The sequence below is a fragment of the Cyprinodon tularosa genome, unplaced genomic scaffold, assembly GCF_016077235.1.
Source record: "Cyprinodon tularosa strain WSP-4 unplaced genomic scaffold, ASM1607723v1 ctg82, whole genome shotgun sequence".
Classification (NCBI taxonomy): domain Eukaryota; kingdom Metazoa; phylum Chordata; class Actinopteri; order Cyprinodontiformes; family Cyprinodontidae; genus Cyprinodon; species Cyprinodon tularosa.
This window is the reverse complement of record NW_024039585.1, coordinates 1,874,883-1,892,562: the sequence shown is the minus strand read 5'-3', so window position 1 is coordinate 1,892,562 and position 17,680 is coordinate 1,874,883. Positions and strand designations below refer to the sequence as shown.

The window sequence follows — 17,680 nt, the reverse complement described above, 5'->3', positions numbered from 1 at the left end:
TTGAATTACTGTAAGTATAAACCTTCATCATCTCCAATTATAATTGTTTAACTTTCTATTGTTCTAAGGCACACTATACTATAGGGCCGCTAGAGTAAAAGTCCGATTTCAAGGATTAGATCATATTTTAACAATTATTTAACTGGCAGATATTGGCAAGGCAGTGTGTACAGCATAAGACATTGAAGTAGCAAATCAAAGGAAACAAAAATGTTGCTCTATATTTTTAATGGTGAGATTTTGTAGTACAATGAATGCATTTACGCCTATGTTCTTTAATATAATACTTAATATTTCAAACCGTGGCTGTTAATTAAAAAACTGCTGACATCTGACAGACTAATAAAACATTTACGATGCTGGCTGTTATGTATTGGCAGCTGTTGTTTGTCCAAAATGGCACATTAGGCCACCGGCTGTCATCTGGTTTTTGCAGTTTTTCTGCAACAAAATAGATTTTATGAAGAAAACAAAACAAATTCTTGGCATTAATTTTTTCTCATCCGCTTCTTAGGAAGAACATAACTTAGAGGGACACATGGAACTAAGCAAGTGCAGTTCTGTCAAAAATAATAAAATGATCATATAATTTCTCACAGAAGCTTTTTTTTTTAAAGTTTGTGATGACTTACATGTTCTCACAGTTGGATAAAGTCAATACAATGTTGAATTTGTCATGTTCTTGTGCCATTGGGTGCTCCACATGTTTGGAAATGACATAGCCTTTTTGTGCACTGTATACTTTCAGAAACACACAAGAAAAACAAATGTAAATATGATGCAAATATATAAATATAATGACACAAAGAGGTAAGTGTAAATGTAAAATGATACCTCTGGGAGTTTTATCTTTACATCAACGCTATCTGTCCAGGCAGCAACAACTGCTGCTGACACTTCTTGCTTTGGATTCCGCTCATTTTCCAAGGAGAAGCCATAAAGGAACGCTACACCAGGGATATAGCGTTCAATTCTACAAGAGGACAGATTAAGTTGTAAACAAGTCAGACTTCAACAAGGATCTTTTTTTGTACTGGTGGAAAATGTATATTTCAAAATAAATATATTTACATTGGGATAATTGAGAAGCAAAACACCAGCAGAGTGAACCATGGACATCATTTTAAAAGAAGCTACTCCACCAATGATTTTTTTTTATGTAATGAAGCAGAATGGCATAAGTAAATGTTGGGAAAAGAGTATTTCACACTAAATATGGCAAGAGAGGCCTAAAATACTCTAGATGTTTTCCTGTGTTCTTTTGTGACCTTCTGAGCAGGTCATATTGACTTAGGAGGAGATTTGCTAGGCCTATCAGTCATCGAAAACTGTCAATGATTCTTTTTTTTTTTGTTTTTTGGGAAAAATTGGTCACAAGAGGTGATTTTTGTAATTCTATCCAGATTTTCGGATGTCAGACATTTAGTTTCTAATTGGTTTCCTTAATTTCCATAGATCTGGAGATATGTTGATTTAAAAAACTTGTTTTGCTTACTTTATATTACAAGACAGGTTTTGTTTTAGCATTTACTAGGTTAGTTTACAATTAAATGAAATAATCATCTTTATTTACCATCAAGTGAATGCTAAATTCTGATGAAAATACTGATTTGAATATGTCACACAAAAAAATATTATATAATACAATTTTAGGTAGTATTTTTATCAGTACACATAATTTTGAAAACTGTATAAGCAGAACAAAATACAAGGTATTATAACTTTATAGGTCTGGCAGTCGGCAGGCCTAGGTTGATCTTATTGACTTCATTTATCCATGTTTATTGAAAGATTAAGCAAGCGGGTTATTTTTCAGTACTCTTTCCTTTAATAAAGAAACTCATTGTTTGTTTTTAATTCATTCTGGTTCTCTTTGAAAGGTATCAAAGCCTGTTGATGATCACAAACTTCTTGTGTGTTGCAAAAAAGGCTAATTAAAAAAAATGGTATTGCCAGTACTGCTGTAGTTCTAATTAATGGACTATGACAAAGTTTCTGATATCTAAGGGGCCACAAGTATTCCATGATGGGTAATTTTAAAGTGCTTTATCAAAATCTTTTTAATCCTTACGTTGGAAAGATTTACAGATAAGATTGATCACAGATAGATTTCCAATCCTCTAAATGTTAAAGTTGTTAGTGTATTTCTTGGACAAGATTAAAAAAGTGGAAGAAATTTTATCACACACCACCCATTGATACGGTGCTCCTCACAAGATTCCTGACACAGGAGCAAAAAAATTTAACTAAAGAGTTTTCAAAGAGCTCATGACCAATCAAGAGTCATCTCAAAAATTTGCATTTTGTGGTTGGATGAAAAAAATATATAAACAAGAGGATGTCACCATAAACACCTTCTTTTGGAAGAGAAACCACACAACATGCCACACAAAAAATGACTACTATGACAGTGTTACTTAGTGGTGGGGACATGTGAGATTTAGTTTTAGTCAGTGTTAATCAACAATCACCATATAAGTAATAAAAGGTGGAATTAGGAAGTGAACTGTTTTTTAAGTGTCCCCATAATGAACTGCTAAATGTTTTCAGGTAAAGAAAATAAATCTGCCATAATAACCCAGTATCTAAAGCAGTCTATTATTTCCAGTATACATTTTTCTAAAAATATGGCAATCAGAGTGTATGTATATCAGATAGTATGATAGATTCAAGTTTGCTTGGTAAAATTGGCAACTAACACTTTAGAATAACGTTAATAGTTTTTCAATAAATTACACCCGCCCTTGAGTGAGCAATAAAGCTCAAAACGTATTGCTCTAAATAACTCAAATACTCAAAGTAAACAGCCTGTACTTACATAGTCCCTTTTCATGTCAAGTCTAAATCACTTTACACCACATTCAGTCATTCAAAAACACATAAGCAAGCTACATTTTGTCTACAACTAGCCTGGAAAGGGATGAAACTCTTAAACGGGTACCACATAGCCCTAAAACCACCACCAGTAGGGAATGCAGGGGGGAAAGTCTTGCAGGACTCAGAAGGCTGGGATTTAAAACATCAACCCTCTGGCTGCAGGGCATTGTGCCCTATACCACCCCATAGCGAATTCTGCAATGACCTGCATAAAAATCACAAAAGCAAATATATCCTCATATGGAATATTTGTTTTGTGATTTGGTAACCTTATTCGAAATATTTCTAGAGGAAAAAATAAATAATTTCATTTTCCCTTCCATAACCTCAACTGATACTCTCTCTAAAAAACTTTTTCTATTTCATCACACATACTTTCCTCTTTAAATTACCTTTTGCCAATCTCAACCATGTACTCCGAAATGCTGTTCCATTGAACTGTGGCTTTGAGTTCTGGCCTTGTAAAGTTGATATATGCAGCAGAGGCTTTCATTGACATATCATAGGTCTGACACTCAGCTCCCCATCTGACGTGTGCCTACAAGAAAGACAGGATACTGATAATGATTAAAAACTGCACAAACAAGGAAATAAATATTCTGATAATGATAAATTAAAACTGATTCGCTATTCTTTTTACTTCACACCAACCTTTGCCTCAGCACCAAGACTGGTATCAACACACATCTTCCAGTTGGTGTTCGCTCCAACTTGGGACACAATTATTTGGCCATTATGAATGCCTGTCTCGGGTGTATAGAACATGGCTGCATCATAACCCTCAGGCTGCTGGTTTCCACTCATAGCAAAAGCTTTGAAGTTGAAGATGGCTTCAGTTGTTGAGTTTTGGACCTAAACAACAAGTTTGAAAACAGGACATTACTGCTCCACGTGTGAATAATACTATTAATACACACTGTATGTTATGACAGGCAAATACTAATAAAAAAAAGATACAGTTTTAGTCAGAATCTCTTATTCCAGATTGATTGTAGAAGCAAAACAACAGGTTTGCAACTTCTTTCACATACTTCCAACAGGATGTTGTGCTGTATGTGATGATAATGTTTGCTTCTTCTGGCTTATACTGAATATAGATTAATTTGTTGATTTGCTTCCTCTAAAAACATTTTGTAATTTAATGAAATCAATACACCAGAACACACACTGTGATATTGATGTTAAATCAGTCGCCAAATACCTTGGAAAGCCTGCTAAGGGTTTCAAGCAGTAGGCGTGCACTCATCGGTTGTCTGCTGGTACCAAGGTCGAGCTCAAAGTGGATTTTTTCAACTGGTCTTGTTGTCTGGGCTAAGAAAAAGTGCAAAGAATTTATTAGCCCAGAATGTAGAAAAGGTGTGAACAAAGGCTGACTATATAACATGAATCTTACTAGTTTTGTGTTTGGGAGATGATAGTTAGAATGATAGCTATAAAACAAATCCTATAAGAAACAGTTTTTATGATAAATAAAAATAAATAAAGAAAACTATAATAATTGTTTATAATAACCTAAAAATGTAGATCTGGTCTTTACTTATTGTTCTTTGTTAAGTATTGTTGTTCAGGTGAAACATGTTTATAACCTTAACAAGAAGAATGAGTATTCTCTGTCGTGGAGTTTTTGTTGTTCGTTTACACAAGCTCATTGTTTCCATGTCTGAATCATGTGAGACTCACTTCTGAGTCTTGATTTAATCTCATGTTACAAAGCTTTGCACACCATTTGGTAAGAACATTTATATTACACCAGGGTTTCACATACACATTGGAGAGGAGGATAAGCACTCACTTAGCAAAGAGAGCTTATCTGCAGGACCCTTTTCATGCCTTGGGAAGATCTTAGCTCCACTGATTTACTGAAAACTACCCAAATATTTTTTTCTTACTGTTGTGTGCACTTGTGGCTGGTCTTTTGTGATCCATCTTCCAAAACAGTTACTCATGTTAACTCGCTAATGCATCAAAGGAGGTTCAAAAAAGTAGACAGGTGAAGAAGACCAATCAGCAGGTCACCAGCATGCTTAAACCCAGAGAATCCAGGTTTAATCACTCTCTCCTGACCTGACTAATGGAGTCCATAGAGGCTACTGAGAAAAACTCAGGTTATATTCTTAGGCAACAGTACGGGCATGGATGGGAAAGAAGGAAAAATAATATTTAACTTTAAATGCACATTGCACCTTTGAATTGCAGCATGTTGAATGATGCAAAATGTATTAAGTCAACTGTGAACTTCTAAGGAACAGAAAGTGTTATTGCTTTGATAACTTCAGTACCCTTATAATCGCACATTTAGCTTTTGAGCAAGACAATGTCAGATGTGGGTTATGGCACTTTTAGATTATTCAAAATGATTTAGTACTCCGTTCATTTAGAAAGACATTCTTTACTGATAGATATAAAGTTACAGCTAATATGGAAAGATTGTTCATCAAAAACAATTACATCAATCCTTTTCTCAATATTTTAAATGTTCCCCAAATCACCATCCATCCATCCATCCATCCATCCATCCATCCATCCATCCATCCATCCATCCATCCATCCATCCATCCATCCATCCATCCATCCAGCCAGCCAGCCAGCCAGCCAGCCAGCCAGCCAGCCAGCCAGCCAGCCAGCCAGCCAGCCAGCCAGCCAGCCAGCCAGCCAGCCAGCCAGCCAGCCAGCGATAACCCTCGGCTTGGGATCCAGACAAGGACTTTCTTATTGTAAGGCAACAGTACCACATACTGCACCACCATACAGGCTACATACACCATGCAATATTTGTAATTTTAAAAACACAATTACACACCTTGAGCTATTTTGATTGCCATGTGGCTGTATCCGAGAAAATAGTAAAGTGGGTATTCCTCATGGTAATACTGTCTCCTTAACTCATACTCCATGCAAAGACCAACTCCATAGATGTTGCACTCATAGCACATTCTGGACGTAGGATGCCAGGTGTTTGGTTTCAGTACCTGTTAGATAAAAATATTAATTACAACAAACTGAATCTGCTTCTATTAATATGCATCTTATTATTACAAAAGCACTGAATAATATCTGCTGTGACTTATGTTTTACATCATCACTGGGGTCAGTAGATGGAGACATTATTGGGGTGATTTTAGGAGAATCTGGCTCTTCAATGTTTCTTGACACTGCATACACATCTGATCTGTGTGAAACAAACATAAAGATGCAGCACAAAAATCCAACACATCAAAGATGGATGCAGGATATGCAGAACACATTTAAATGGTAAGGAACCAAAAAAAGAATGATGGAATTTTTCAATTCCATCATGATCAATGTGGAAAATATAGTCATATCTTCCTTGAATTATTAAATTCAGTCAGTACCCTAATCAATATTTAATAATTACCTCATTGAGAAAAGTTTAATTTCCTCCTTGCTACGAGGAAAGTCAAGCTCGAACTTCTTTTCCGGTACATTTATCTTGGTGGATAACTTCCATGGAACAGCAATTGGTGACTTAATCTTTAACTCTGAACCACTCTGGAAGAGTTTTGTGTTAACCCCATAGAAAACCCAGTAGTCCTTGGTAACACTAGAACAGAACAATGCACATGATTAAGCTATTAATTCTTAAGTAGTAATAATGTAGTACTAATGTAGTGCATAGAACAGACAGACTATCTATCTAGATCTAGATAGATAGATAGATAGATAGATAGATAGATAGATAGATAGATATAGACAAACAGACAGACAGAATTGGATTTGATCATATGCTGCGATAAAATAATTTATATACAAAAGCTTTTAAAACTACCTATTATTAGGAGAAAAAACATAATTAATGTCCTTATAAAATATTGTGCTAAAAATAGAACCATCGACACAATTACAAAAAACATTTTTTTTCCTATCAATGATGTACTTATGTATTATTCTAACTTTAAGCATAATTACCCAGCAAATCCATCTGTTTCTAGTATAATTTCCGAATTCAACAGCTGTCCAAAGCTTTCAGTAGGTGGGGGATTAACTGTAACTTTAGCTAGAAAAATAAAAAATACATATTTTTGCTGTTATCTTTGTTAACATACAATGCACATTTGTTTAGTTAGAATTATTATACCATTAAAGTTGATTGCAGTTATGGAGTTGTAGTATTTGCTGATCTCCACCGGTAGACCCAGAGTTGTAGCTTGGAAGTAACGAGCCTCATAGGTCAAAAATGGCCGGGTGTAGTCCCATGAGATACCTCTGTGTAAACTCTCCATCAGAGCTCTCAGAGGACTTGATTTCCATGTAGCAGCGCTAAAGGCCTGGAGGTGACAAAAAATGATTCCAAGCCTAGCTGACATCACTTTTTTTTTTTTTAATAAGCAACAGCAAATAAGGACAGACTCTTGATCTTACTGTGATTATATTCCGTAAGGTCTCTTTGCTCATGTCTGCGAAAAACCACTCTTGTCCAAAGATGCTAGAAAAAACTGACAGGACTGGTTTATCATTTTCAAGAGTCTCCCACTTTTGAAGCTGAAAATAGAAAAGTACACTGATTATCCTGTGTACACAAACAAACATATCACATATCAGGTCGTTAAACAACACAGTTACCTTTGTACAATTCATTTCAGCATTGCAGGGCCATACAATTAGATGCATACCATGGTGTTGGACTTTATTGTAAAGATGTTAACGAGATTTTTAAAAAAAGCATTTTGCAGTTAAAAATCATAATCTTGATTAGGTTGAATTAAATTCACTTGAAAAACAATCAGATCCAAAAAAAAACTACTTTTTTCTTTCCCTACACTAGTCACCTATGGAGTCTGCTATTACCTTATCCAAAAGAAAATATTGTTGGATCAGTAAGAATGGATTGCTTGGAAAAACAACCAATCTAGTTGGTGAAACAAGTTTTGGTTAAATTAACCGATATATAAGGCAGAAACTGATCATGCCATTGGTTTTGGATCAACCAATTTAATTGGTCAACCAATAAAATAAAATCCCAAGTAACCGATAGTTTACTAATCTGACTTATTGAGTTCTTTATTGTAAAGTGAAGTGGAGCTTAATTTAATGGCAAGAGAGCAGGAATGTAGACTTAGACACACTTTATTGTAATTTTGTTAACAAAGTGTTTACAAAACGAACTTTTGGTTCAGCCTATGTTTTTCAGCCATAATGTTGTTTATGTAAACACAATGCGTTTTTTATACTTAAACTAAACTTAATTTTAAGTTTAACTAAACCTAAAATTTACCATATCATACCAAAGTGGTACAATGAAATTAGCAGCAAAGAGGTGGCTTCGCTTTGAAGGCTTTTCTCCAGGGTAAAAAGATTTTTTAAAGCACATAAATACCCATGACATTTTAAAGGCATTATATCATTACCATATACATTTGCTTATAGGTGACTTTGAAAGGCTTTAAAAACTATGATACACAGTAGGACCTTTAAAGCTGAAATTACTTGTGAACATTTTTACAAACGTATGTTGCACAGCTTCTCTACACCAGCTTAGTGTGTGTTTTGTAAGGATTTTCCCTGCGTAGAGTATTACTCACCACACTGAAAATAGCCTGGAGATCATTTATACTAAAGTCTCCTTTAAATCCAGGAATGCCAGTTCCAAACAGGTCTTTTATTCCTTCTGCACTGATACCCAGCTACATGACACGAAAGAAAGAGTATGTTTTTTTTTTCATCATTGGAGAAATATGCAACTGTAATGCACATGTGAGCATTGATGTTGAACACCTTACCGCAAATAGATCCATAATTCTACCAATGAAGTGCAGTTTTCCTTTGAACATTATCTCAGAGGGAATGATGTTGCTTGCATTTTTTAGCATGAAGTATTCGGACGATATGCCAGTTAGCCAATTATCTGGATGAAGAAATTATACATTTTCAGGCAAGGGTTATGAATTTTTTGGTTCTTAACCAAAGTGCCATAAATCTTTTCCGACATACCATCAAACAAGTCTACAAGCTTTGCTTTGCTGTAGTAATAACTAAGACGCCCCAATCTGGGGGCAAGGATTCTTACAGCCAAACTGGAGGCAATTGAACTGTTGGCAAGATGAAAAAGCTAATTTTAGCTTAAAAATCTCAGTTGAATAAAGCTTTGCTTTCTTAATTAACTCACAGGTGCTGATTGTCAGGAGTTGTGGAGCTAGCAAATCCTTGCAAGTAGGAGTATGCAAAACTAGCAACCTGAAGATCTCTTTCTTCCAGAAGATGAGCTGTCACAGTGGACACAAGTGCCATTGAAGGTTTAGTGTTGAAAAGGATCCTGAAGGCCAGCATACGAACCTCAGATGGAACGTCCTTCTGCAGGAACAGGGCCATGGTGACATCTTGTACCTGAAAGCAAAATTACTGTAAAATTAGGAAAGTTGTTTCCCCTCTACTTCTCTGTAAATAAATGATAACTCTAACTATATTACATAAAAATTGGAAATGTTTGGATGTCATTGCTTTTATAAAGTTAAAGCTTTATTAAGATATTCTACTTTAAACTTGTGCTTTGTTGTCCAGAGGGAGAAATATCTGTTAGGGTTATTACAGTTGTTTTTAATTACTGTAGAGTAACACGCTTTGTAAACCCTACATCTTTTACAGATTTAAACTTGAATGTTTTCTATTAGGTTTTACTGTGATAGATTAACATAATGTTTTTCATAGGTGTAGACTGGACAGATAACTATATCCACATAAGATATACCATGTTAGATTTAATATATAACATTTTTACAGAAAAACCTGAAAATGAATAGTGTAAATTTTTTACTTGTACACTGGGGTGGAAGGTAGAAATCCATCCTAACCTTGTGCAGCCTTAAAGTTTTTAGTTTTTCCCCCAAGGTTCCTTAATGTTTAGCTCCTTTCATCTTCAGACCAGTACCCTGCTGAAGAAATGCAACCCCACAGCATAGTACACCCATGCGATTTTCCCGTCAACACTAAAGTGCTCAGGGAACGATGGAGTATTTGTTAATTCCTACATATTTATTTTTATTTATTTCATATTTAATCTATTTTCAAAAAAGATTATTTGTTGGTCGCCCACAACCTCGTTTGTCATGTTAACCAGAGTGAAGTGAACACTACCACTAATATTCTGTATTAGTGGTAGTGTTAATTTCATTGCTTGGGGCAAATTGCAAACAAGTCTTTTTGCAGCTTTCTATCAAGACTGGCTTTTTCAGATGGAAAAGATAAAACTAAAAGTAGTCTGGTAGGAAAAGATTTTACCAGCTAAGTCTTAGATCTCTTGAGAATAACTGAGTGAATTGGTTTGTCCCTTGTTAAATACTGTCATACCTGGTCTGTCAGTTTTTAAAATTCCATGTTATAGTAAGGCCACGGTCTTCCATGTTCCAAAACCAATTTTCTTTTTATATATATATATGTAGTTTATCTCCAGTGAAAATAAAAGGCTATATCTAACAAAAAATGTCTTACAGCTTAGATTAAAAACAAAAGTTAAATTACACAGCAGACATTTGAGCAATAAAAACGGTCTTCACTGCCTCTGCTGTGTTTTGGGGAATGGGAAGGTCTAAAGTTTACCAGAGTAATGAAAACGATCCTAAATCTAAATATTTTAGCTATTGGTTTAAAACTAACTTAAATATATTCTCTCCACAAAACAAAAAACAAAAATCTAAAAAAAAGAAACGTGATTTTCAAAAACATCATAGCCACAAAAGGTAGGTTTGCAGGTTTCCATTATCAGAGGATGGCCGTTAGATATTCAGACTTTAGGATATAGTCCCATAACATATCCTGACTTTAAACACTATCCCTGCCCTGTTATGTCCATTGCACTTCTTAATGCTGTTTGTCCACAAATATGCTGTGATAAAGTTCTGAAGTCTTCACAAAAAAGCTGTATTTATATACAGATTCAACTACACATCGGTGATCTCCTTTTATTTATCAAGTAATTTCCTGAAGCAATAAGTTTCACTGAATTATAATTAGGCTTTTGATTATTTGGGGCTGAAAACATTTCAGATCTTTCAGCTTTTGATTGATACAATAAAATAGTAAACCACAAATACTTTATATATTTTCTTACAATGTGCCACTTCAGTTGGTATCCTGCCTAATTTTCCAATAAATAACATCTTTTATATTGAATCATTAAACAAAAAACATACAAACAAATTCTTATAGAATTGTAAATAGTTTTTCCTGTAAATTGAAACATTTAGATGAAGCAGTATGCCATGTAATGTTCTTACCCTGTGAGGGTCTCTAGTAGTGATGAGTCTCATAGCCTTCACAGCGGCACTCTGCACCCAAACAGGCAGATCCACAGGAGTGGCAGCCACTCCAGGAAGGTAACGTATGAGGGTTTTCATACTCCCAGGGTGGCCTGCATTCCCCAGAGCTTTCAGAGCGACAACCATTTCTTCTTTGTTGTTACTCCTCAGAGCCTCTGTGGCAATCTCCAGCAGGGGCTAGTGTAAATTTAAAACATGTGTAAGGCTTAACAAATTTAGATGTACATCAGTTATTTTCAACTTTCAAAAAGGAAAAGTCTTTTTTTTCCTAGATTTATATTACCTGAACAGCAGATACTGGACATGGTGTATAATATGCACAGTACTTGTTCACCAGAGAGCCATAGGAAAGGGCCACAGTGTGCCACAGATAGGTGTTAGATTTACTGAATGGCATCTTTAGGAAAACCTGAAAAAATTAAAACAAATAAATCTTTGTTTATATAATGCTTTCTAAATATTTGAGGTTGATTTCAGAATGTCGAGTATCAAGATATTTGTCTTTATCTCACTCACTTTAGCCATTTCAACACGTTCAGGAGTGACTGCAAGATGTTGAAGAGCCATCAAGAGGGATTGCCAAGCTTCAATTGAAGTCAAATCCTTTATCTTAAACCTGTTCTCCAAGAAATTCAGCACTCTCTCATCTCCAACTTCGACAATAGAATTCAAAAACCACCGTCTGATAAGTAAAGTTAAAATAGTTGGAATCAGAATATATATACACTGTAAATTTTGCAATGTTAAAGTAACACTTTAAGAGTTGAATTTAACACCTGTCTGAGTGCATTTGGTCCCACTCTGAACTTGTAATAAATTAACTTTGCATAGCGTATATCTTACTCCACTTGTTGCTGTAATAACTCTAAAATAGTCAACGTACTTTGACACATTTAACACTGTGGAATTTACTGTGCAACATATGGAGTACCTTAAACATAAAAAAAATGGGAAATTCTTTACATTTGTCCCTGCAATATTATAAAAACAAAGATACTGTTTGGAACTCCTTCATTCGGGAGTATAGAAATAGTCTCAACAACGCAAAAGGTTCCCTGGCGTTCAGAGGTGTTTGGTAACAAGTTATTGTGGCTGAATTGGCTTCACTCATTGTACTGAAGTTAGCTGAGCTGTGCACTTATCTCTGTTGACTCAATGTTAGGTACAGTATCATGCCAACAAGGTGGCAAGAAAGAGCAAAGACTTGCTTATTCCTTACATAATACTCAGAATTCTGGGGTGTGGAATAGTCAGCAGTTATTCCATGGAAATGTTAATCTCATCTTTTAGGAAGTGCTCACCGGTGCTTGGGATTTTCTGCTAATTGCTTCCACATGTTTTCCAGTCCTTCATAAGGTATTACTCGCATGAGCTGGTACACCTTGATAACATCCTCAGTAGTTGCACTGTCAATACTTTGACTATTAGCCACAGCCAATCGCTTTATCAATTCAATAGCCTGTTAAATAGAATAGACAGTATGTCTTTGTTGAGTTTACAATTCAAAGTTGCCAAAATGTTACTTCATTTTGTGTTAGCTAATGTGTAGAGCCATAGTTATTACCTTTGGCACTGGATTATCCAGATTCTGCATCATAACTGGAATATTGATGTCCACATCTTCAAATTTGTAAACAATATTGCCTTTGCTTTCCACTGGTCCATATGTTCTGGCTCTGGCCGTGTCATTCACACTAAGCAGCACCAAGTTCTTCCTGCCAAAGAAATTGTTTATTACAGATGGCTTCTATCACAGATAAAAGTTAAAGTGTATTTATCCGCACTCACATTGCTTGCATCTTCAAACTACCACCCTTCACATTGAAAGGAGTGAAGTGTTGCTGCTCGAGCCCATGAGCTTTGGTAATGAGACCTCCCTCTGCTGTTGGTTTGACGGTGTAATTATATTTCATGGTTGAAACAATCGATTCTCCTCTCTATATTTAAAGAATTAAGAAACATAATAAGAGGGAACACAGGCCAATTTGACTTACAAATGCAAAGAAGACTATTTTAAGAAAAATATAAAAACCTCTTTGGATAGTTTATCCACCACAGAAGATGCCATTCCTCTGTACATTGCCGCCCTTTCCTTGCATTTAGTCACATCCACAACCTGAGTGATGATCCAATCCCCGGTTTCCTCATTTTCATCAATAGCGTAGTTACTATGACATTTACCATGGATTCCAGTCTGCACAAAAGTCACAATGCGTGACATCTTTTACACTTATACTTTTCATTTGTGGAACAAAGTGCTTAATTACATTTTTGTTTACCTCTTCCAGTTCATAGATGTGCTCTGTAGTCTTCAGAGTAACTTGGAAAAAACTAAGTATACCTCTAATGATGTTGACAACAGCAGTAGAAACCTCAGCAGATGCACGAATGTCACCAATGTGTCCATTGGCATGCTCAAACATGAATGGTTTTGCAAGCTCAGCAGCAATACGTTTTGTAACTTTTGGGGTGGGATTGTAGCCTGCATTCTTGTCTGGAAAGCCATTAAGGTCAGCAAATGACAATTCTGAGACCTTGAAACCAAAAACACAAACAGAAAGATTTGTTATGCTCGAACTGAATGTGTTTTTCAAGGGAACAAAAAAAAACTGTCAGCTTTGCCTGAAAAGAGCTTGCATACATTTTTATCTTGAAAGATGAGCATTTTAAGAAAACAAAAATGTAACAGTTTAACTTAGATTTGTCTGGATTTTCCCTAACCATCTAAGTGTTTTTATCCTTTCTAAAATGTTAACAATGAAACACAGACTGTATTGACTGTTGAAGCAAGCTCTGTTCCTCTGTTGTGTGACTAACTGTATGCTTACAAAAATGCATTCAAGATAAAGGCTAACTTTTTATAACCTTAGTACTTGCACTGAAACAATGAAAATATTATCGGCAGGAGTAATTTGAGTAATCAATGCAAACTGTAAATAAGTCTCTTTGCTTTAACCACACCAAGTCTGGTCAGCTGTGCACAACTTTAATGCAGTCTTTGAATAGGACCAAACCAAGTATCTATCTATCTATCTATCTATCTATCTATCTATCTATCTATCTATCTATCTATCTATCTATCTATCTATCTATCTATCTATCTATCTATCTATCTATCTATCTATCTATCTATCTATCTATCTATCTATCTATCTATCTATCTATCTATCTATATTACATTTCAAGTAACAGTTTTTTAGAACATAGCTGTATTTTTGGACTTATTCATTATTAATACTATGTTTGAGTTGTACTCTATACCAACTGTAGATAAAATATGTTATTTTCAAGAATTATTATGGATTCTGCAAGATCATGTCATTGATGAGAACTACAAGTAGAATTTAAACACAATGCCATTGACTCATTCCTTAAAGTAGAATTGATTGGGACTCTACTTCTTTCTACTGAAAAAAAAAGGAATAAATACAAAATAAATGTTGTTAAAATTAGATTAAAATCAGCCAAAAATTACATTAAACCTTGCCTTAAAAAAAATCTCCTATATGAACTGGTCCTATTGTATTTTAGAATGTTTATAGGAACTTGATTAGAATTTTGCCTAATTGTACCTAATAATAATGCCATATACGTTGTGGGCAAATTATATTTTAAGTTAAAAAAAGAAGAACAAAAACAAAAACTTCAACATCCCCATAGAGATGCATTATCCTTGCACAGTTAATTAGCAACTATTAGTTGATCAGTTAAAAGCTTGGTGTATAGGTGTGTCATTAAGAAAATCCACTGGATTGTTTTTAAATGTATTATGAATTGAAAAAGCTTCTTGGATGGGTAGATTGTTTTTAATTTTCTTTTTTTTGGCATGAATATGACCTGGATGGCTGAGAATCTTTCCCAGCATAATGTGTCATTAAGATATAAAGAGATATAAAAAAAACAGCTGCTGTAAACACTATGCCAACTGACTATGTCTTCCATTAGTTCAGTGTATAGTTGTGCTCTAGCTTGCTTTAAAGATTAATTAATAACTGCAACATTAAGTCTCATCTGTACATTGCTTTGGACATATATAAAATGGGTAAACAATGGATTCCAACCTCTAAAGAAAAGCAACGCTTAACTCTTTAAAACCAAGTTTATCATATTTGATACCTCTGCATTATCAGTGGGATACTTTTATTCTTCTTTGACACAGACACATGTAGGGAACAGAAGATCTATAAAACATAACATAGAACTCCCTAAAGTATCACAAATTCTACAAATGAACTACCTAATAAAAGTTATACAAAATTCTTTTTTTTCTTTCATTTTTGTCAGAAAGTTCAATGACACCTTTAGTCTGTAATCAGAAATGTCAATTGAGCTTTTCCAAAATTAATAAAACAAACCTTTAAATAATACAAATGACAAAAATGCATTCATCTTCCATCATTCTGATGTCCGTTTCTAGCAGGACCATTTCCAACTTTATGTTCTGTCTCTCTTACCTGTAGAAGGAACATTTGTTCAGAAACACCGGTGATTGTGGCCTTGCACTTTATTCGCAACCCAGATTCTGCCAGGTTTGGTTTGCCAAGTCCAAACTTAACCTCTCCTTCGTATCTGTACTCATAGGCTTTCTTGGGATTCAGAGCAATATCTTGAAGAAGTATTCAATATTGAAATTAGCATTCTTTGTAAAAGAAAAAAACATTTTCTTTACTAATTAACTAGAATACAATTTGATAAGAAAAGACTCACCATATCGTAGGTTTTGACTTGCTTGAAGGTTAAAAGAAAATAGACAAATTTGAAACTTTTGCGAAGTAGTGTCAGAAATTCCTAATTTTACTTTTGTATGATGAATGCAGTCAAGGAGTATGAATACTGAACTAATAAGTTTATTTAACAGACTTTTCACAGTATGCAGAAGATTGCATTTAAATGGAAACATAACAAATGCAAGTATTTAATCACATATTTAAAATAATGGCTATAAATCAAGGTGTCTGGTACATATTACAATGGATTAAACTTATTAAGCATTTCCTTACTCTATGTTTCACAGATATGATGTTAAGCTTTCAATCTTTTTATTAAAGGGTCATTTACAATAAAAGTAGGTGAATAAAGAATTGCTAATAACAGAGTTTTGACAGCTACACATAAACAATCTAAAATATATAAAGTTTTCTGAGTAGTAAAAAAGTTAGAATTAATGAATAAAAACCTACCAGTTAAAGCCACAAGCCAACAAAAGAGTAAGCCCCGCATGATGAAAGAGGAGTGGAGACAGTTGTATTTTGGCTCTTTAAATAAGTACTGGGATTTCATTTCTCTTTTAACCTTGATAGCAGATCACATGGATAGATAACTGCCTTGGTCAGGGTAAACATTTGCTTTGCTTGTGGTAAGTCACATCAACCTGTGACATTGTCAGAGTGACATGATCAACAGGTGAACAAGTTTGAGCACTGCCTTCATATAAGCCAATAGCTATTAGAAATTAAACATATTAAGTAAACTGCACATTAGTAAAATAAATGAAACAGTAGCTGCTGTGGACAAAAGGTTTCCAAACCTAAACTTACTTAGTAAAACAGTTTTCAAAAGGCAAAGGACAAAGGCTACCCACACATGATTTGCCTTGGTTACTGTGAGACAAGCACTCCTTATATAATATATTGTTTAAAAAAACTGACTCAACATTATTCTACAGTGGAAATCTGGGTTAGGTTAATGCTCAAATCACATCTGATGCAGTAGTTGCATATAGAAAATAAAAATATGCTTTTCCCCTTACTCTTAAACAGAATTTTTTTTTCTATATGTACTTGGAAGTCAAGAAATGCTCTGTTTTCCTAATGCAGGCTCTGAAAACTCTGCCCTGGCATCAAAGCACCAAAAAAAAAAAAATGCTCCTCCTTAAAATACATATTCAGGATGATGAAAGCCAGCTGCAATCACCTTAGATGTTCAATCTTGCTGTCTTTTACACAATGTTTTTTTTTCTTAATATATAAATTAACTCTTATTTTTCTTCTTTAATCATACTGAGGGAATCGCCTGGGTTATTTGACCCTTTTTTTGTTTTGTAGAATTTGAAGTCAATTTTTTTTCTTGCATTTCATTGTAAGAGCATGCTGTAGAGAGCAATGATAGTAATGTTTTGTGATTCCTGTAGACTGAATTGCAGGATTGGAGGGTATAAATGTTACTGAATAGAATGACTGAGAAGTTAGTTTTACCAATAGGATTAACCCAAATGTATTTAATAAGAAGTAAATTCAGACATATTTTCATTAACTTTACTACAGCCCATCAAAGCATCTGTATTTACTTTATTTAATCACTATGATAAGATGCATTTGTATCTGCAAGTTCCATACCTTACTCAGACTCGGATTATTCTGTAACAGTGAATAAACAACAATTTACTTGACTTCAAAATGTATTTATCTCTGTCCAATGTTGCCAGTTTACCTTTTAGTTTTTCTAGTGAAAAATAACTGGCTAACACTCAGATAGCTTGCAGGTATGCCTAAAGTCGGCCTCCAGGAACTGATGTCCTGCAGGTTTTAGAGGTT

At 34.6% G+C, this 17,680-nt stretch overlaps 1 protein-coding gene across 1 annotated transcript; it reads right to left on the bottom strand.

Moving 5' to 3' along the window:
* Positions 1 to 307: 307 nt before the first annotated feature.
* vtg3 (vitellogenin 3, phosvitinless) lies at positions 308 to 16,498 on the bottom strand. The gene is made up of 27 exons (XM_038272239.1): positions 16,328 to 16,498; positions 15,855 to 15,875; positions 15,602 to 15,753; positions 13,427 to 13,681; positions 13,180 to 13,341; positions 12,936 to 13,084; positions 12,712 to 12,862; positions 12,449 to 12,606; positions 11,664 to 11,829; positions 11,431 to 11,556; positions 11,106 to 11,324; positions 9,002 to 9,219; positions 8,827 to 8,924; positions 8,616 to 8,740; positions 8,418 to 8,519; positions 7,258 to 7,377; positions 6,974 to 7,163; positions 6,805 to 6,892; positions 6,254 to 6,439; positions 5,953 to 6,046; positions 5,678 to 5,846; positions 4,079 to 4,188; positions 3,529 to 3,729; positions 3,270 to 3,415; positions 835 to 973; positions 633 to 741; positions 308 to 441 (listed from the first exon to the last, which is right to left on the bottom strand). The coding sequence occupies exons 1-26, from the start codon at positions 16,425 to 16,427 to the stop codon at positions 655 to 657; spliced, it is 3,732 nt and encodes a 1,243-aa protein (XP_038128167.1). The 5' UTR covers positions 16,428 to 16,498; the 3' UTR covers positions 308 to 441; positions 633 to 654.
* Positions 16,499 to 17,680: the final 1,182 nt, after the last annotated feature.